General features: G+C 40.7%; 1 protein-coding gene across 7 annotated transcripts in view; it reads left to right on the top strand.

The window, feature by feature from the left end:
• Nucleotides 1-21,974, top strand: part of ash1 (histone-lysine N-methyltransferase ash1) — a 1,128,611-nt gene that overhangs the window by 663,248 nt on the left and 443,389 nt on the right. For all 7 annotated transcript variants that reach the window (XM_090378882.1, XM_090378880.1, XM_090378881.1 and 4 more), the window contains one exon: nt 1,062-1,116. In XM_090378882.1, the coding sequence (XP_090235008.1) occupies nt 1,062-1,116 (55 nt within the window). The remainder of the gene's footprint in view (nt 1-1,061; nt 1,117-21,974) is intronic.

Below are 21,974 nucleotides of genomic sequence, written 5' to 3'. Positions count from 1 at the left end.
CTGTACTATTATGATCTGCCGACCAAGGCTCAAAACAAAGTTTAGGTCTTTGATGATGACGACACACCCGTAATTGTCAGAAAATCCCGATCTGTAAAGAAGAAAATGATAGCTGTATTTTTCAAATCGAGTGGAATTGTGGAACGTGTCGTTTTGGACATGCAGAAGACAGTCACAGCTAAGTGGTATACTGAACAATGCCTGCCTAAAGTCATTGGATCTATGAAGAACCTGCGGCCAAAGTCAAGAATGGACACCTGGTACCTCCATGACGATAATGCTGCAGCTCACCGCGCCAAAGCCTGCACCGAATATTTGACCACGACAGGACTGAAACTTCTCGAGCACCCTCCCTACAGTCCAGACCTTGCTCCCTGCGACTTTGCACTGTTCCCGCATGTGAAAATGAAGTTAAAAGGGAGGCAGTTTTCCAGTGATGAGGACCTTCTACGGGCTTGGGAGAACGAGTGTGCTTTACTCCCTAGTGAAACTTGGCAGAACTGGTTTAAAGATTGGTTTCGGAGGATGGAGAGGTGTATTGAATGTAGAGGAAATTACTTTGAAAAAATTAAATAAACAAAGCTGTATTGCAAAACTTTCCTAGTACCCTTTGTATAATAATTTTGGTATTTATTTTGTTCAAAACTTTGCAAGGTAGCATTGTTAGCTGAGAAAGAATCCAAAGTTTTATACAGTGATTCAAAGAAGCATGTGACTACTATCAGAATTTTCTCAGTAGAGATACATTATCAACTCTTTGGAAGTTGTTAATACATCCCACCTGAGTGACATTTAACAACTCTCACTGTGTCTTATCCCAATACTGCCTAAATAACAGTAATGCTGTAAGTCTTCCCAAATAACAAAACAGTCTCGAATGTTCAGCTTCAATAAAATAGGTAATGTTCTATCATTTGTCATTAACAATTAATGCAAAATGACTCTTGTCACAGCAGCATTTTCTTTATCTCATTTTTAAAATTGTGCTTCTCTCAGTGAAGCACAGTTCTACAGTGTATTGTTTATCTCATTGTGTTGCTTCTTTATTGCCATAATTTTAGGTGAAAATGGTGGAGTTTTAGCTACTGCTTTCTTGTCTTCACCATCAAGAAGGAGGTAAGTTGTTTAAATTTGAATCTTTGCATTTTTTGTTATCGTTGTTTTTGTGTTTAATCTTAAGAACCAGTAAATGGAACATAAATACTTTCGTTTCACTTAGTTTAGCAAACTGGAGATAACATGCCTGCTAGAATAAGAAGTTTGATAACAGTAAGTTGAAAATAGTTTTCTATACATTTTGCTGAAAGACAGACATCAGGGTTAAGATCAGGACTATCTTGACAGTCAAATGAAGAATTAAATCTGTTTATTCTGAAAAGTGTAGACTGAAGAGATGGGAGTCGCTCTGGAACTCTTTTGCATACAGGAATTATCACAAAAGAAAGAGGCCCCAGAAAGATTAGAAGTACAAACCGCTGAATAACGTTGTATTGCCATTGAACAGACATTATTTCATTTTGTTGGTTCATTTGATGCTGGGGTTACAGAATAGGAAGTTCAGTGTGGAATTTAACCAGCCATGAAAATATTTGGCTGACATTATAGTTGAAAGTGTGGATTTCAAGAAGAAAGAGCAGATTAGTATATAATACCAGTTTTACAAATTATTTTGATATAGTGTTTGGATTATGATTGAGAGCAAGGTCATGCTTCATAAACCAAAAGAGTTAGAATGGTAGACTGTTGGTTTGTGCTTTGTACTATGAAGAGAAGTTTAGAATTCATACAAACTCCTAAAATTTAATCTGGTTTACATTAGATTGGATTCTGACTTATAGGAAAGAGGAAATTGTAGAAGCAGTGCCATTCTAGAATCAGCAAACAGAAGACACTTAGTCTTTGAATGGTTGACATATGTAGCGGAAATTTTTATTAGGTCCATCACATTCATTTCACCTGCAATATACTACTTATGTTTTTGTTTTCCATTGCATTAGCATTAGCATTAGCATTAGTAGAGGCATATGATGCAAGAAAGCAAGCTTAGGCAGCATCAGCCAAAAAAAAAAAAAAACCCACTTCCACTTCACCCCTCTGTTCGTTCAAAATACCTGTCCAGCTGAGCCTTAAACTTATTTAGGCTATCAACCTCCACTACAAGGGATGGAAGTCTGTTCCACCATCCAACCACCTGCTGGCTAAAGGCAAATTTCCGCACGTCTATCCTACATCTGTCTTTCCTCAATTTGAATTTATGCCCTCTCAGGTGATTATTCTGAGCTAGAGGAAGAATCCCATCAGCATTGAGCATGCTCAAACCATTCAAGGCTTTATACACCTCTATCAGATCACCTCGCTGGTGCCTAGTCTCCAGACACTGTAATTTGCAAAACTTAAGCCTTTCTTCATAAGAGCACCCCTTTGTTCCATTCACTAATCTTGTTGCCCTTCTCTGTACTCGTTCCAGCAGCTCTACATCCTTCTTGAAATGAGGCCTCCAGACCTGTATACAGTACTCTAGGTGTGGCCTGACCATTGCCTTATACAAGGGAATAATCACCTCCTTATCCCTGCTGGAAAAATTCCTGTATATCATTGACAATACTCCATGAGCTACTCTTGCAGCCCGTCTGCACTGCTCAGAGAACTTCATATCTGCCTGCACAACCACCCCCAAGTCCCTTTCATTCTCTAATACTGTCAGTGTAGTACCACAGAGTTGATACGTTGCTCTGGGGTTGCTGTTTCCCATGTGTAGTACTTTACATTTGTCAATGTTAAACTTCATTTGCCACCTCTCGGCCCATCTGCTCAACCTTTCCAGATCCTGTTGCAGCAGCATAGTGTCAGTAGTGTCCTTGACAACCCTGCCAACCTTTGTATTGTCTGCAAACTTGGACATTAAGCTTGATATACCATCATCAATATCATTTATAAATACAGAAAACAATAATGGACCCAACACTGAGCCCTGAGGGACTCCACTAATAACATTAGTCCACGATGAGCACTGTCCATTGATTACCACTCTCTGTCTTCTCCCCCTCAACCACCCCTTTATCCATAGCAGCAATTTGCCCCCAATGTCACAGTGCTCCAATTTGTGTAGCAGTCTTCCATGTGCAACAGTATCAAAAGCCTTTCTAAGATCCAAGTATATAATATCAAAGCTATTCCCTGCATCCAGTTCTTTTGTGACTGCATCATAGTATCCAATCAAATTGGTCAGGCAAGACTTCCCCTTAACAAAACCATGCTGTGTCCGAGCTATAACTGAAATCTTGTCTAAATGATCCTGCAGTGCTTCTTTAACCAGTGCCTCCATTAATTTTCCTGGAACAGAAGTTAAGCTCACAGGTCTATAATTGTTTATTGTTATCCTAGACTGTTAGTATTACACGGGAAACTCATGTCTACTGATTGTATAGTATTAAAATTAGAGCTCCATAACAAATAAAAATCATTCCCCCACCCCAACAACTATCACAGTTATAGATGATCTTTCAGTAAATGGTGTTCTCATATTTAACATGTGCATCATCTATATCAGAGAGGCACCATTTTTTTTTTTTTTTTTTTTTATCAATCCTGTTATTATTGCCCTTAATGAATAGTAACAAGTAGCCCCTGTTTTTTATTGTTATTCTCTTTCTTCTCCTTGTGGATTTCTTTTCCATCCTGTGACAGGGTTTCTAAAGTTCAACTGGTACCAATACCGGATGAATAGGGTGGCTGTTATGTCTAGTTAATATTATTGGTCGAGAAAGTCTCTGACTATCCTGCAGGTGTTTGAGATCGTGGCTTTCTGAAGTTCTTTGTAGTTCTCTCTGAGGCTTATTGCTGCTGAGCTTTTATGTAGCCTCTTTGGTGGCACTATGCCAGTAGTTGACATGGTGATCAGGATGGTTCTGTATCACTCATCTATCTAACTTCCTGTATAAGGTTTTGTGTACTTCCTGATCTTTTTCCTGGTAGTTTTTCTGAGGTTGTTGGTGTTAAGAATAACTATGTCAGTCAGTCAGTTAAGTAGACATTTCCTTCTTCTGATGAGGGTTGCCTGGTCTGTTTGTCGGATAATGTCTGTTATTATGGCACTGTTTCCGTATAGTTTATTGTTATTCTTTTCAAAAGAAAAATTTTTTTTCCCCCTTCCTTTGTGGATTTTGTTTTTGCGTCATGTTGGGTGGAGTGGGTGGTTGTGTCCAATTACTATTATTATAGTTATTACTGTTAGTCGAGGAACTCTCTTACTATCCTACAGGTGTTTAGAATCACAGATTTTTAGAGTTCAACATAAGTGTTCTCTGTAAAGCCTATTGCTGGCAGGTTCTTATGGGGACTCTTTGGTGTTGTACTGTTGGTTGACACGGTGACCAGGATGGTCATTACTTGTTCCAAATCCTTGTTGGTCCTTGAGGTTGTCACAGACATTCTCTCCGATATGCCAGACAAGCTGTACTTGCTACGTGGTAGTCTAAAATGCTAATGGAACTGATATTCGGGTGACACTCAAGTCAAGTGGACCCAATTTCGGCGAAGTCCAGACAGTCTGTGTCAGCCAAATCCTCTGCTTGCATCTTTACGATGGTGGGACTGTTAGTAATCCTGGGTATAACCTCCATGCACAAGTACATGGTGGGTGACCACCCAGGTGTGAACCAACGTAAGCAGGGGTCGAGGTGTGGGGCCCACACCACATGGAACAACGCCGCCCCTCTATGTTACCAGGCAGTACTAGGTGGTAGATGACTCTCATCAACTGGTGAAATACCACCACTTTGCTTATTGGAGGCTTGAAGTGGTGGAACCCATGTTAAGTCTCTAGAGCTAAATTCAGGTCAACCCTTCCCTATCTCTTCCATCATGCAGTATGATTGATGACATTTGAGGTTATGATGAACGTCGTGGCGAGATCCAATATTCCTTGCATTTCGAGGGTACAGCTCTAAAACGGTGTTCGCAGGCCGGCCGCTAGTTAGTACACCGGACCGAACTCTCTAGGAGGCTTCCGGATCAGCTAGTGTATAATCTTGCTACCTCTACTCTGCCAGATAGTGACTGGAGGGAGTCCGAGTAGTGTGTATGCGGGGAGCATTGTCGAGGCCACGTTATGTCAAGGATCTGGGTATATTCTTACCAGGTGTACGCCATATCCAAAAATTTCATTACTTCATACAGCATGTCCCACCTACTTTTTCTTACTATTGAATACACCATGAATTTTCAAACTAATAGAGCAAGCTTATCTGCGAAAAGATCTAAACCTCCCAAGGACTTCCTAATTCATTTCACAAATATACGTGGTCTCAATTCTAATTTTAACGATGTCCATTTCCACTTGCAATCTGCCAAACCCCATGTACTTTTTCTGACAGAATCTCAGTTATCGGTTGATTCAACTACTGCTCATCTCAGATGCCCAAATTATTCGCTGTATGATTCCTTTCGCCTCAAAGGTGGTACTTGTGCATATGTCCGTTCTGATATTCCGTCAGAGACTTGGCAATTTGGAATCTCCTCTCTTTGATCTTCTCTGGCTTCAAATCTCTCTGCCTCATTGTGTCAAATTCATCTGTTGGCTCTACCGTTCTCCCAACTCCACTAAACACTTGGAGCTCTTTGACTTCCTCTCTTTGCAAATTGACTTTCTCCAGTCCAACTTTCCTAACAGTGAGGTAATTTTCCTTGGTGATTTTAATGTTCACAACTCCAGCTGGCTTCCGTTTTCTAGTCACACTGACCCGGTCGAGATGCTCAGGCTTTTGCAATTACCAATGACCTAGCACAGATTGTTCATTTACCTACAAGAATACCGGACAATCCTAATCATACAGCCAATACGCTTGATCTTTTTCTCACAAACAACTCTTCTAAGTACACGGTCGAAGTGAGAGGTCCTTTAGGCACTTCAGATCACAACTTGGTGATTGTCTCTTCTCCAATGGAACTTTTATCTCATGGCTATTCCCAACCTCGTGTTGTTTGGCATTACAAGAATGCAAAATGGGATGACCTGCAAGACTTCTTTTCTTCTTTTCCTTGGTCAGATTACTGTTTCAAAAATTCTGATGTCAACGTTTGCTCAGATCGTGTCATTGAAATTATTCTTGCAGGAATGGAATCCTTTATCCCACACTCCCCTTTAAAATCTCGTCCTTTATCTAAACCTTGGTTTTCCAATAAATGTGCTAAGGCTGTTAAAGAGAAGAATGTTGCATATCGTAATTGGCTTGTTTCTAATTCTTCAGTTTCATTTTCTGCCTACACCAAAGCTCGCAATAGTTGTAAAGCAGTTATTAATCAGTCCAAACTAGAGTTTGAACAGGCTAAGAGTAGAAAACTTGCTTCTTGCCCTAATGGTAGCCGAGCATTCTGGTTTCTTGCCAAAGCTATTGGCCGCAACTTTTGCCCATCTCTGCTCCCACCTCTGTCCAAACCAGATGGTTCTGTTGTCACTTCAGCCAAGGATAAAGTTAACCTGTTGCATCCCATTTTTCTTCCAGCTCATGCATTAATGATCTTGGTAAAACACCTCCCACCATTTCCAGCACGCTCCATTCAATGCCTCCTGTGGTCTTCCGTCAAAAGGATATCAGAAGGATTTTGATGAATCTTGATGCTAAGAAAGCTCCAGATCCTGATGGTATTTCTCCACTTGTTCTCAAAACCTTTGCTCCTGAACTTACTCCTATTCTTTGCCTCCTTTTTTCACTTTCTTATTCCAAAAGTGTTTTTCCTTCTGCTTGGAAATTTGCTCTTATCCAGCCAGTTCCTAAAAAGGGTGACAAATCCCTCCCATCCAATTATCGTCCCATTGCAATTACTTCTACTCTTTCTAAAGTAATGGAGAAATCAATTAACCACCAACTCTTAAACTACCTAGAAACTTTTCGTCTGATCAACGATCGCCGGTATGGATTCCGTCAGTGTCGATCCACTGGTGACATACTGGCTTATGTTACCCATTTATGGACTAATTCAATGGAAAGGTTCGGTGAAACACAAGTAGTTGCTCTTGACATCTCAAAGGCTTTCGATTGTGTTTGGCATAAAGGTCTTCTAAACAAGCTTTCATCTTATGGTTTGCCTACTGTTTTTAGTAATTGGTTATCCAGTTTTCTCTCTGATCGCTCACTGAGGGTGATGGTAGATGGCTCTTTGTCTTCTAACTTCTCCACTAATGCCGGTGTCCCCCAAGGTTCAGTTCTTTCCCCCACTCTTTTCCTCTTGTATATTAATGACCTTCTTCCATTGACTGGAAATCCTATCCATAGTTTTGCTGATGATAGCACATTGCATTCCACTTTCCATTTTGAGAAATCTTGTCCTGCTCAATCAGCTTCAACTTTTCGAAAATCTGCTACCAATTCCTTAAATGCCGATCTTAGGGTAATTCTCCAGTGGGGCAAAGACTTAGTTCAACTTAGTTCATTTCAACCCTTCTAAAACTCAGTCTTGTCTTATATCTCACAAAAAGGATTCTTCTGCTCCTATGCTTATCTTTAGTGACACTCCGATTTCTAGGCAAATTGATATATCTCTTTTTGGGATTACCCTGACTTCTAATCTCTCTTGGCACAAGCACATTACAAATATTGCTTCCTCTGAATCTAAAAAATTTGGTTTTCTCTTTCGCTCTCGGCGTTACTTTTCTTCCAAACAGCTTCTCACTCTGTATAAATCGCAAATCCGCCCTGCCATGGAATATTGTTCCCACATTTGGGGTGGTGCCCCCAAAACCTCTCTCAGGCTTCTTGATTCCATTCAGAAGAGGGCAGTTAGGTTAATTAATGATTCATCTCTAACAGAGTCTCTCCACTCGTTTTCTCATAGACGTGCTGTTTCCGCTGCATGCCTCTTCTACAGATACTTCCATGGGCACTGTTCTTCTGAATTGGCTTCTGTAATTCCCGCTCTTTCTTTCAAAACAGTCCGAACATGTGCCGCCACCAGCCAACATCCATTTACTGTCCAACTTCAAACCCACAGAACCAACATTTCATCTTCCTCATTTATTCATTCAACTGCCGTTTTCTGGAACAACCTTCCTTCATACATATTTCCTGAAAATTATAATTTACAGAAGTTCAAGTCCAATGTCAACAAATATCTTCTTTCGTCTTCTCAACCTCCAACCCAAGCCCGGTACCAAGTACTATAGGTTCTAATACCTCTTTTGTTTGAGGTTCACATAAAAAAAAAAAAAAAAAAAATGGCACATATCTTTGACTTCGTGTCTTTGATCTGAGTACTTCCTGATCCTTTTCTTGTATGTATTCTGGCAGCTACGTGGTGGGTACTGCTATGTCTGGTCTCTTCTGTGGGATCTTGTCTGTTATTATGGGAAAGCCCCAGTATAGTCTCTTGTATGGCCTGACACTCTTCCTTGTAATACAGTAAACTTCTTTTTTTTTTTTTGATCAACTGGTACTTTTGTGTTGTTAGCATCTGATGTATTATCTTGACCACCAGGTCATATCTGTGAGTGTACTCGTTTTGTGTGATCACCCTGTATCCTGCGGTGATATGCTGGATTGTTTCTTGGAAAAGGCAGCATCAATGACATGAGTCATCTGTTATTCCAGGGTACCTGTCAATGTTTTTCCTGTAGTTCCTGCTGTTGTTTACCTGATCTTGGATGCTGAACATGAATCCTTTGGTCTTGTGGAAGAGTCTTGATGGAGGTCTTGTAGCATCTGCTATGTAGTTTCTTCTTCTTCACCCATCTTTCTGCCTGTGTGAGTGTGGTCTCCTTGTTGAGGTTCAGTGTTGTGTGCCATTTGTATATATTTTTTTAAAGCCTATTGCTGTCTGAACCAATCTACCTATGGCTTGGTAGATTGGTTCTGTGTTTTCCTGGAAGTAGTCCAATAGGTTCTTAATCACCTTCTTGTATTGCTCAATGAGGTCAGTCAGTCAGTCCCCTCCCTCCTTTATGGGCACTGTGGTCAATCTCTCGATGGCCGATTCAGGTGGTGTTTGCGTCACTGGGTCATCATTATCATCATCGATCTCATAATACCCTTCAGCTCAGTGTTGGCCCAATCTTCAATTCTGAAGGAGTATGTTAGTACTGCAACTGCATAAGTGTTTATGGCTGTGACCACCATTCAATTTTTGTTTTAGGAGGTTTCTCAGTCTCTAATGATATTTCTCAGTCAGGCAGGCCTTGATCTTCTTATGCTCTAACTGTTGGATCTACATCATTTCCATATATTTATGACTTTAATTCCTTCAGTGGGTAGTTTGGCCTACTAGCCATTCTTGATGGTAATTAATGGGTCTTGCATTTATCTAGGCTAAATTTCACCCTGATGTCAGTGCTGAACCCTAGGGCAATCCAGAGTAACTGTTAGAGTTGATTCTCAGTTGAATCATCCATGTACATCAGGTGAGCAAGGGTATGCAGGTGTTTTCTTCCTTCTTTTATCCCTACTTATATCCATACTTGCTGTTATTGAGCACAGTGGGGAGTGGATTGAGTGCTAGACAGAACCATAGTGGGCTTCGGGCATCTCCTGGAAGATTCGTGTTCTGATATGTATTGGTCTCATCATGATGTTCTCTACCTTTGATGGTAGTCCTCCATTTCAACATGGTTGCTTCCAGGAGGGTGTCAAATGTCGGCTGGACTTTGTAGGCCATTAGTTTCTCGGTCAGCCAGAAAAAGGGGCACAGAGTCGACAGCCTTGCAGTTATCGATGCACTCCATGTATATTTTGTGATGCTTCTTATAGGCTTACTCCATAGTGGTCAATTGCTCCTTGCATCCTCTGCTTGTCTGCTTACATTCTTCTGTAGTTTTGCCATGATGTTGTTCTGGCTATCCAAGTGGTCTGACCTCTTCTAAGTTATGCAGCTTATCAGAATTTTGTACATTGTTGTGAAACGTGGTCTGTACTCTGCGTCGTTTGTGGCATCTTTGTCCTTAGCCTTCCTTCGGTCTGAGACGCTAGGATTGTTGTCAGGGTGCCTTATTTTCTGGGTGAATTGCTCTACTATGTGCCTATATGTGTGTGTGCAGGTGAATCTCTTTTACCGGTAGTTGTAAATGTTATCTATTCCTTGGGTTTACTACTTGTGGGACTTCCTGTTTGTACTTCCTCCTCCAAAATCCCCTTGATGTGGTGAGTGGACCTTCTAGTGATGCTGCTGACCTTCCAGATTAACATCACTGGGATCTAATGCCCATACCTTGGGTCCACGGTTACATTATTGGAATCCAGCATGTGCAACCATGTGCCGCAACCCGAGGAGACTCGGAAAGGGGGAATCCTGGTGGTTGAGGGGCCCAACCTTAATATACCACTTTGGCCCCTGCTTCGACAAGAGTGGTGGTCCCGAACCGAACTGGCTGAGATCAATCGGTGGGTGGGTGGTTCTTACTGCTAGGGTCAACTGCTTTCCAATAAGTCTCCTTCCCTTTGGTCCTGGGACGGGATGAAGGCTTATTGAATCGTAGGTATGGTGCTCCTAAGCGAACTTGACGTCCCAATCAGTACCTGCTAGTTCACGGGTGGGCGTCCCCCTCGTAAGGCTCCATGGTGGGTGAGGTACTTAGAGCCTCGGAAGTTTTTATCTTATGCCTATGAGTAATATAAATCCTACTTCTTCTGTGATGCCAACAAGGCCCAAACCTAATCTTTCAGATGATAATGACACCAATTCTGTTAAAAGAGCTAGAGCTGAGGATCAAACACCATCTGTGACACCTCTTTTCCTCATTCTCCATTCCACCAGAGAGCAGTCAATTGGGAAAATGTCTCCCTTCTTTATCCAGAAAGGATTAGAAGGGATGGCAGGATCACCTAAATCCGTAAAACAGCTGTATTCTGGAGATATTTTAGTCGAAGCATCAAATACAATGCATGCTGAAAAAATTTTGAAAGCCACATTTATATGAGGGAAAACCCATCACAAAACTCGAACTCGTCACGCAGTGTCATATCAGAGTGGGATCTTCTTCACATTTCTGAAGAAGAGATCTGCTCTGAATTAAAAGAACAAGGAATATCCATGAAAAATATCCAAGGAATATCTGTGAGACAGGATGGGAATCTCGTCCCTACCTAAGTTCTCATCCTTACATTTAACACCCCACAGCCTGGAATTGCCATTAAGGCAAGCTGTCTAAACTGCCCAGTGAGGACGTACAAGTTTGGTAAGGTTACCAAAGGTGTTTTAGATGTCAAAAGTATGGCCAATCACAAACAGCTTGTGGTAACCCTGCCTATGCTCAATGTGGTGCCAAAGATCATGAGAGCAAGGAATATTTAGCTCCTAAGCCAAATTGTACTAACTGCCAAAGAGAGCACCCTGCATGCTCTCGAGCATGCCAGTGGTAGAAGGACGAAAAAGAGATTCAAAAATTAAAAACAGACCTGAACATGTCCTACCAGGAGGCCAGAAAACACATCCAACCTATAAATAATGGCAAGCCGTCATACGCCCACAAAGTTTCTGGTTAGAGTACTATCGGTACTCAAACTGATATGACTGTTTCCCCAAAGGGACTCATTCACTCTCATTGCTCACTATCTATTGAGTTCACAAAAGCCACTCAAAAATCGTAGTCAGTTGCTAATCCAATATCGGTACCACCCAGTGCTCTGGCCTTAGCAAAAGTAAGCACTAAATTTACATAACAGAAATCTGAACCGCCCACTTCAAGGCAAAAATAATGGATATCGAAACCAAATAGGTTTCGATATCCATTTCAAGACTGAATACGATGATTCAGTCTTGAAACTATTTGCGGAGGAAGAAATGGACATAGGATAGCATCTATACTTCCCCAAAGAAGATAAAGCCAAGACTGACAAAATTAAGCCCCCGGCACCCTGGCAGCCACCTGATGGACCCACCAAGCCCAAATAATGGCTAAATTCCCAAAGAGGAATTGTCTTGGATTCTGGCAAAATACTGACGACATCAAGGCACAAACCTGCAAAAGCACAAACCAGCTTGCTTTTGCGTACAGGAGACTTATTTAAAGGCAAATGATGACCTCACTATACATAACATTACCATCGTTCATAAGGATAGAATTGTGGATGCTCCTGCTCATGGAGGAGTTGCAATCCTCATGGGCAACCAGATCCCTTTTCAGCCTTTGCAACTTACAACTAGCATTGAAGCTGTAGCAATTTACCTTACAGTGGGGTTCTTATTAACTGTCTGCTCTGTTTATCTGCCACCTGGGACTGACATCTCCCAGAAAGACCTTGACGATCTTTTCATGCAATTGCCTTCCCCTTGCATAATTCTTGGGGATTTCAATGGACATAACCCTCTGTGGGGTAGTGCTAACATCAATGGAAGGGGATGAGTCAGAGCATACGCTAAATGACAATGACCTCTCCCTCCTAAATGTGGGAACAAACACCTTCTTCTACATGCCTACCCATGCATTCTCTGCCATTGACCTTTCTATCTTCTCCCCTTCTCTTCTTCCTTAAATTACTCGGGAGGTGAAGGTAAACCCATAGGGAAGTGATCACTTCCGTATGATCACCACCCTAACTACCGGTAGACCGTTTCTGCTGTTTAGTTTCCTGGGGTGGAAGATTGGTCAGGCTTGACTGGAATGCTTTTCAACATCTGGCAAACCTTGACATCGCTACAGTCAGTCAGGAGCCTATCAGTGATAGTCATGTATGTCACAGAAACGATTGTCCATGCAGCTGAAATTGCAATCCTAAAAACATCCAGGCAGTTCCCACTATTTCCTAAACCTTGGTGGAATTCATAATGCACAGCAGCAAAAAAAAAAAAGCACAAAACAAAGCCTTGGGGATATTTCGCCGATATCCCACGACTAAAAATTTAATTTAATATCATTTAAAACGTAGACGTGCTAAAGCATGTTATGCTTGATGTCAGAGCCAAAGGAAATCTTGGATCCATTTTACATCATCCATAACTCAGGTTGCTAGCTGAAAAGTAATCTGGGATAAGATCAAATGAAGGGGAAATATTCACCAAGCCCTTCAGTGATCCTCGAGCACAATGAATGTCCAATTGCAGATCAAACTGCAGTTGCAAACACTCTAGGGGAAATATTTGCAAAATCCTATGCAAAAACATCATTCCCTCTAGAGTTTCTGGCTCTGAAAGAGGAATATGAGAAATATCCATTAAACTTCTCTTCAAAAGGTCTTGAACCATATAACAAGCCACACAGGAAGAGTTAAAAATGCAGCACTCTTTCTCACCTGTGCAAGTGCCAGATGACATCTACTACAAAATGATAAAACACCTCTCGCTACAATGTAAGGATCACCTTTTAGTTTTATTTAATAGAATTTTTCTTAATAAAGAATTTCCAGATTCCTGGCAAAAGGCAATCGTCCTTGCCTTCCCAAAACCAGGAAAGAATCCTAGAAATCTAAATAACTATCATCCTATTGACAAGCTTTTTGTGCTTGATGATGATCTTCCTGGAAAGAATGGTTAATTCGCACCTGCTATGGTATTTAGAAGCAAATGGTCTGTTTTCCTGGACAGTGTGGGGCTTGTGAGGAAACAGAGCCACTTTGGATCATTTAATCCCACTCGAAACTTACATTCATGACGCTTTTATGAAATCTAGATATAAATTAAAACAATATGGCTTTAAATTAAAATCTGTGCATCATCATCCCACGTGGGCATCCATTTTTGATGCACATTGGGAAAATCTCTACAACACCCGTCAGACTGCCAATAAATCTTTTGGTATTTGCATCCTAAGACAGTTAATTAAATGAACTTAACATGATGGTAGACAACATTGCCCAGTTACCAAGGCAATTCCTTCCACCCTGGCATGCCTATATTCCAACTTGTGACTTCTCCCTTAAGATCTGGAAGATGGCTACTATGCTGCCATCTGTCTACCAGCAACTCTTTGCATCACATAGAGAGCAGTATTCTGACTTTCTGCAGTCTATACAGATGGCTCGATATCAGAATGTTATGTGGGATCTCCTGTTGTGTTTCCTCACAAAACATTATTTAATAAGATCCCACGAGAAACTAGTATTTATACTGCAGAGTTGCACGCAATAGAAACAGCCCTTGATCACATTAAAAATAGCAATTGCCAAAGGTATATGATATATAGCGACTCATCAAGCATGATACAGGCTGTATTATCTCTGAGGCATAACCCTCACCTGGCTCTGTCCCAGATTCAGCAGATACTCTTTTCTCTCTTTGAATCAGAATTTGACATTCTCTTCTTCTGGATCCTAAGCTACATTGGGATCCTGGGAAATGAATTAACTGATACCTCTGCCAAGTCAGCCATTTCCCTGGATAATCATTGCCTGTCAGTCCCCTATACAAACTACAGGCAAATAATACGCTCTAAATTATATTCCCAATGGCAAGATTCCTGCCATGGACAGGCCACAAATAATCCACATCACATTAAGCCTGTAATCAACCAATGTCAGTCCAGTCTACGCAGGGTTTGAAGAGAGAAAGTTGTTCTTGCTCTGCTCTTCATAGGTCATAGTCATCTAACACATTCCTTTTTGCTGAGCTTGGATGGCCCACCTATGTGTGAGATGTGTTATACTATTTTAACTATTCATCATGTTTTTATAGAACCACAACGTTTATTTTTTAGGGATTTTAATAATCTGGCTGAACCATCTACACTCAGTCAGATTTTAGGTGACAGAGACAACCTGTCTGACTTTTTTCAATTTTTACACAATCAATTTATACACAAAAATTTAAATATTTTATATTTTTATTATTTTTTTTTATTTACCTTTATACCATAGTATATCATGTTTATTTTCTTGACATGGTAGCCAGTTTATAGGCTACGAAATTTTTTTGTATTGGCTTTAATTTCGACTTGGCACATTATGGCTTCAGTTGCCAATGCCCCATTAAACACTAAACTAACCAGCCAATCCTCCTGAATCTCCCATTCTGTCATCCTATGTGTATCTTTGGTTTTCTTTGTTTTGGATCTATCCAGGGGGCCTTACAGCCTTATAGCTAACTTCACTGCTCAACTGATTCTGGCAGAACTCCTTGAGTGCCTTCTTGTTGGTGGGTGGGGGTCATTGCCTTCTTTCTCCTCTTGTCCAGTTTTCCTCTAGAAGGCGCTCTGGTTTCATCAAATATCTAGTTATCTGTTATCCTCCGGGCCCTCTCCCTGTATCAGATGTCTACTGCTGAGTGCCAGGAGGTTTAGCTATGGATTGTCAAAGCATTCTTCAGTCCTTCGCAGATTGCCCCTGTGAAGGATCATCTATTTATAGGTCTGGTATTTGCTGTGGATGTTGTCTTCCTTGAAGATGATCTTCACTTTTCTGATCAGCTTCTTACTTCTGTTACCTTATTGGTGCTGGGTAAGTTGATCTACCTTCATTCCTAGCTCTTCTGACTTCTGCTCTAGCATTCTTTCCCAGGCTGGTAGTTCCTTGTCTTTGAATTTTGTTTTCTGTTGGTCTCTGGTTTCTCTTCCATTCATGCTGGTGACTGCCACAGTAACATAGTAAATGATTGTGCTTTATCCAGTGTTACTTCCTTGCTGTTGGGGTAATTCAGTATAATTCCCCAAATAAGGTAGTCTCTTACTTGCCACAGGACTCTGTTGGGTCTCTGCTTCAGTATGACATGGATCTTTGTTAGATCCATTCCCTCAAATTGTGTTAGGGCCTTCATCCACTCTTCATGTATTCTGAATATAGCGGCTTTTATTCCATCCTGCAATGGGTGCTGATACCATGTGCGTAGGGTGGTTGTTATATGCAGTTACTATTATTGATTGTTGAACTCTGCCTATCCTACATGTGTCTTGTGGCTTTCTGGAGTTCATTCTAGGTGTTATTTGAGAAGCTCCTTGCTGCTAGGTTCTCATGTTGGCTCTTTAGCACCATGCTAGCAGTTGACACTTATGGGATGGATGTTACTTTTGCCATATACTACTTATTGTCTAAGGTCTATTACTTCCTGATCTTTTCCTCATAGGTTTTTTTGGAAAGTGCTCCTGCTGCTGGGAGCAGCTCTGTTAATCAGAAACGTTGTCTTGTTCTTTGTTTTCAGTTATGGGTATGTCTGTTCTGTTGCGTGGGATCATCTTGTCCATTCTTATTGTGCAGTAACAGTAAAACTTGTGGGTTTGGTTCATAGTGTCAACTGAGAGTTCATACTTTTAATAAGAAATACAGTAGAACCCGGATAAGAAATTCTTTCATAAGAAATTTTCCCCTGTACTAGGTTTGGTTTCTTTAGAAAAAAAAAAAAAAAAACATTTCACACATCCATTCCCTAAATGTTTGTCCAGTTTCCTGAAATTTTTTTTGAGCTATTCCACAACAACAGATGATAATTTGTTCCAGCAATCAACTATCCATTGGCTAAAGGCAAATTTTTACACGTCTGTTCTACAACTGTCTTGCTTCGATTTGAATCTTTGATGATGATCCCATCAGAATTGAGCTTGCTGAACCCATTCAAGTCCTTATTAGCATTAGTTGATGCATGTGATGCAAGAAAGCAAGCTTATACTACCTCAGCCAAAAAAAAAAACCTCTCCATTTCACCCATCTGGTTACTACAAATGTTTGTCGAGTTCAGCCTTAAATTTATTTAAACTATCAATTTCCAGAACAAGAGATGGACATCTGTTCTAGTAATCAATTACCCGCTGGCTAAAGGCAAACTTCCACACATGCACATCTATTCTACAACTGTCTTTCCTCGATTTGAATCTATGCCACCTCAGGTTCTTTATCTGAGCAAACGGAAGTATGCTGTCAGCATTGAGCCTGCTCAAACCATTCAAGAGCCTTATACAACTCGATCAGATCACCTCGCAGGTGCCTAGTCTCTCAAGAGGCGCCTCCGTAGCCAGGTGGGCAGAGCAGCAGTGCATAGCACACGCTTCTTGATTAGACCGGGGTTCGAGCCCGTGCCCACCAAATACGGAGGATGCAGAAAGGTCAGGGAATGACCACCGCATATCCCCGTTGCAATATGGCCTTAGTTGCTAATGCTCCTAAAAACCAAATAACAACAACAGCCTAGTCTCCAGATGGTGCAACTTGCAGAACTTAAGCCTTTCTTCATAAGAGCACTCCTTTTTCCTCTCACCAATCTAGTTCCCTTCTCTGTACTCGTTCTAGCAACTCTACACCTTTCCTAAAATGAGGCCTCCAGACCTGTATACACAGACAAGCACAGACAACACTGAAAAAAATTGTATCCCGTGAGTCTTGCACAAAATCTCCAGGGCCAAATAGATTGACAAGGCTATCATCATATACGCCCTCCTATTGTGTCTGGGCAGGATTGCAGACACTTTCAAATTTAACCCTAACTCTCAACTTATTTCCAGCATTGTCCTGTACTTGTTAAGTAAATCTGCAGATCTCTTACTCTTAAGGTCATTAGTTCCAATGTGTACAACAATATCACCTTTTGTGCTCTTACAAAATGATATCTGCTCTACATCATCAACTTTTGCCCCTGGCAGACATACCCTGGTCCTGTTCCACCCTAACTTTTTGCATAATATATTCCCTGTCAATAGGGTCACTGACAATAACTAGTTCCTGTGGGGACAGCACATTCTGCCTTGGAAGTTGCCTCTGGTTGCCTGATGCACAGGAATGAGCTCTGGCATTGAGAGCTTGATGGGCCCCTCATATTAATTTCTTCGAGGTCATTTACTCTACACCTCAAACTCTGATAGACGCCCATCAGAACGCTGAGTTGGCACCTAATTTCTTCACAGTCTGTGTACCTAGCACACACATCCTCCTTGGCTAGATCATGTCTTGTTCCAGACAGATCTACAAACATTTCACATTTCGCGCATTGTTTTTGACTGTGATGCGTTGGAGAATTGCCCCCTTCCGTTCTTCCACGAGCCACTTCCACAGCACTCTGGCTGTTCTGTGAATGCTGCTTTGCTACTCTAGATTGGTTTATGATTCCATTAAGTATAATTTAATTAACAATGAACTTTAATAAATTTAATAAATTTTACTGATTAACTAGTTCCTTCCTATTGTGTTATAGTTAACCTTCCTATTGTGTTCGCATTTTGGTTACACTTATTGTTCGGGTCAATATGACCCAAGTGTCTATGGGTGTCGTTTTATTGGTGTTAAATGAATATGGCAGTAATGTGTTTACTAAATTATAAAAGAAATAAGAATGTATGTAGCATTTATTGACCAAAAGTTTGTTTATGAATGGCAGTAATGGATAAACAATTGTTATGTACATCTGAAAAACATAGTAGTTATATCATACATTTAGTTTTTTACAGTCTTGGCAGTAGTAATATACATGAGCTTTGCATACATATTTTGAGCAATTACAACAAAGTATATTGGTTTTGTTGTCCTTTGAAAGGGACAAAAATTACATCTTTTACGCTTATTTGTGGTCGGCTGTTCCCTTACTTTGGCAGTGCTGGTTCATGGTCTTGCCCTTCTAACCAATTCAGCAGCAGGAATACTTCAAGGAAGGTGTTTTCTTTCTTGCAATAAGGGAGCGATCAAGGAATTTCTTCAAGGAATTCCGATCAAGGAAGTTCTTCAAGAAATAGTCAACATTTTGTAAGTTTGCCAGCATTCCAGGTTGGATTTACATCGCACCACACACATAGGCATTGTAAGCAGAAATGTTCATGATATTAGCATTAGCATTAGTAGAGGCTTATGATGCAAGAAGCAAGCTTATTCAGCATCAGCCAAAAGAAAAAAAAAAAAAAAAACACAACCACTACTCCCATTTCACCCCTCCGTTCGTTCGAAATACCTGTCCAGCTGAGCCTTAAATTTGTTTAGGCTATCAACTTCAACAACAAGTGATGGAAGTCTATTCTACAAACCAACTGCCTGCTGGCTAAAGGCAAATTTCCGCACATCTATCCGACATCCGTCCTTCCTCAATTTGAATTTATGCCCTCTCAGGTGATTATTCTGAGCAAGAGGGAGAATCCCATCGGCATTGAGCATGCTCAAGCCATTCAAAGCCTTATACACCTCTATCAGATCACCTCGCCGATGCCTAGTCTCCAAACTCTGTAATTTGCAAAACTTAAGCTTTTCTTCGTAAGAGCAACCCTTTGTTCCATTCACTAATCTTGTTGCCCTTCTCGTACTCGTTCCAGCAGCTCTACATCCTTCTTGAAATGAGGCCTCCAGACCTGTATACAGTACTCAAGGTGTGGCCTGACCAATGCTTTATACAGGGAATAATCACATCCCTATCCCTGCTAGAAAAATTCCTGTATATCATTGACAAGACACCATGAGCTACTCTTGCAACTCGTCTGCACTGCTCAGAGAACTTCATATCTGCCTGCACAATTACCCCCAGGTCCTTTTCATTCTCTACCACTGTCAGCGTAGTACCACAGAGTTGATACGTTGATCTGGGGTTACTGTTTCCCATATGTAGTACTTTACATTTGTCAATGTTAAACTTCATTTGCCACCTCTCAGCCCATCTGCTCAACCTTTCCAGATCCTGTTGCAGCAGCATAGCATCAGTAGTGTCCTTAACAACCCTGCCAACCTTTGTATTCTCTGCAAACTTGGACATTAAGCTTGATATACCATCATCAATATCATTTATAAATACAGAAAACAACAATGGACCCAACACTGAACCCTGAGGAACTCCACTAATAACATTCGTCCATGTTGAGCAGTGTCCATTGATTACCACTCTCTGTCTTCTGCCACTTAACCATCCCTTTATCCATAGCAGCAATTTGCCTCCAATGCCACACTGCTCCAATTTGTGCAGCAGTCTTCCATGCGCAACAGTATCAAAAGCCTTTCTAAGATCCGAATATATAATATCAAAGTTATTCCCAGCATCCAGTTCTTTTGTGACTACATCATAGTATCCAATCAAATTGGTCAGACAAGACTTGCTCTTAACAAAACCATGCTGTGTCTGAGCTATAACTGAATTCTTGTCCAGATGATCCTCCAGTGCTTCTTTAACCAGTGGCTCCATTAATTTTCCTGGAACCGAAGTTAAACTAACAGGTCTATAATTACTTGTGTCAGCCTTTGATCCTCCTTTGTGAATTGGGGTTACATTTGCACATCTCCAGTCTATGGGTACCTCCCCTGAGTCCAAAGAAGCTCTCATAATTATGGCTAGGGGTTTGCATACTTCCTTTGCTGCCTCCTTTAATATAACTGGATAGATCCCATCCACCCCAGGTGCCTTTTTTATGTTTATCCTCAACAATCTCTCCTCCACTTTCCTCTCAGTTATTACAAAATCATCCAGCTCACTGCCAATGTTTACTTTACCTACATCATTCCCCTTCCTGAATAACTCCTCATGTGTGAATGTAGATGCAAAATACTTGTTTAGATTGTTAGCCACCTGAGCAGGATCCTCAACTGTTGAACCATCAACATCCAGTGGACCAATCTGATTCATCCCTTTCCTTCTTGAGTTTAAATAGATAAAGAACTCTTTTCTGTTTTTCTTTGCATCCTTTGCCAAGGATTTCTTATAATCTGCCTTTGCCTGCCTAATCTCCTTTGTGACTTGGTTACAGACCAACTTATATCTATCATAGTCTTCCATGTCACGCATTAATTTGTATGTATACCATGTATTTTTCTTCTCTGCCATATGTCTCATTAGTTCATCTGACAACCATTTAGGCCTGAACCTTGAACAATATTTCTTAGTTGGTATGTAAAGCCTAGTAGCTTCCAAGATAAGTTCTTTGAATGCTTCCCATTTTGAATTTGCTGTTGGTAACATCATCAGTTGGTCCCACTGTATAGAATTTAAATATTGTCTCAGACCATCATAGTCGCCTTTACGAAAGCAAAAACCTTCCCTTTACCTCTGATGGTAGTTACCTCCTTGAGTAAATCCCACTTCAGCACACTGTGATCACTGCCACCTAGTGGTTCCTTTATCTGCAGATTCTTAATGCATGAAGAATCACTACTGATAATCAGATCAAGAGTATTACTCCCTCCCAAACATGCTGGTGTAGAAAACAATCATCCAATAAATCCACAAAAGCCTTGCTAGTGTGTGTGAGTGACCAACCCACAAATTCCAGTCAATATCTGGGAAATTAAAATCCCCCATTATAAGACTCTCTGATTTACTGGCCCATTCTATTTCCCTGTACAGTATCTTATTATAATCATCAGAGTCATTAGGCCTATAGCACACTCCTACTCTCAATTTTGATTTACCTATGCTATAAAAGATAGACATATTATTATAAATATGTCTATATTATAAAAGATAGACATTGGCCATCTTTAATTTGTCGTCTGCATGTGTATGTTATAACCAACTTGTTTCAAGTATCGACAGCACCTTTGGTTTTGTCGTAATCTAAAATAATAACCGGCTTTTTATTATCTTTCTCACACACACCGGACTTGTGGTGGAAGATGCTCATAAGTGTCACATTTTTATTGCGTTTTGGATTATAAGAAACTACCGTTGTGTTATTGCTGAAGTATAACTTGGAAGAAAGGACTTCCTTCCTGTTGCAGACCAATTCGGTTGGCAGTTCAGCCTTGTTTTTTCGAATAGTGCCAAACATGGTAATATTTCTTTTCAATAACATCTACCCAAGTTCGAAGATGTAAAAAAATTATCACACGTAATGTTTTGCCCTTTTAGACCATAAGTAATGTCTAAGACAGCTCTTTTACCTTGGCCTTTTTCTGGAGGTTCAACTTCTTTTTTTCTGAGGTATACTTGCATGTTATATGCATAAGCGTTTACAGAATCGCATAAAGTCCAAATATTAATTCCGTATTTGGCTGACTTATTGGCTGTATATTGCCTAAATGGGCAATGGCCTCTAAAAGGTACCAGTTGCTCATCTACTGTTACATTTTCATTAGCATTATAGACCGTAGGCAGAATTGCAACCCATCATCCCACAAGTCCCATATGGCAACTAATTTATCAGTTTGGCGCCGTTGTGATTGAGTTCCTTTATC

This window comes from Mastigoproctus giganteus, chromosome 8 (genome assembly GCF_048544385.1).
Source record: "Mastigoproctus giganteus isolate SK-2022 chromosome 8, ASM4854438v1, whole genome shotgun sequence".
NCBI lineage: Eukaryota > Metazoa > Arthropoda > Arachnida > Uropygi > Thelyphonidae > Mastigoproctus > Mastigoproctus giganteus.
Note: the sequence above shows the minus strand (reverse complement) of the source record. Positions and strands in the feature narration are given on the sequence as shown.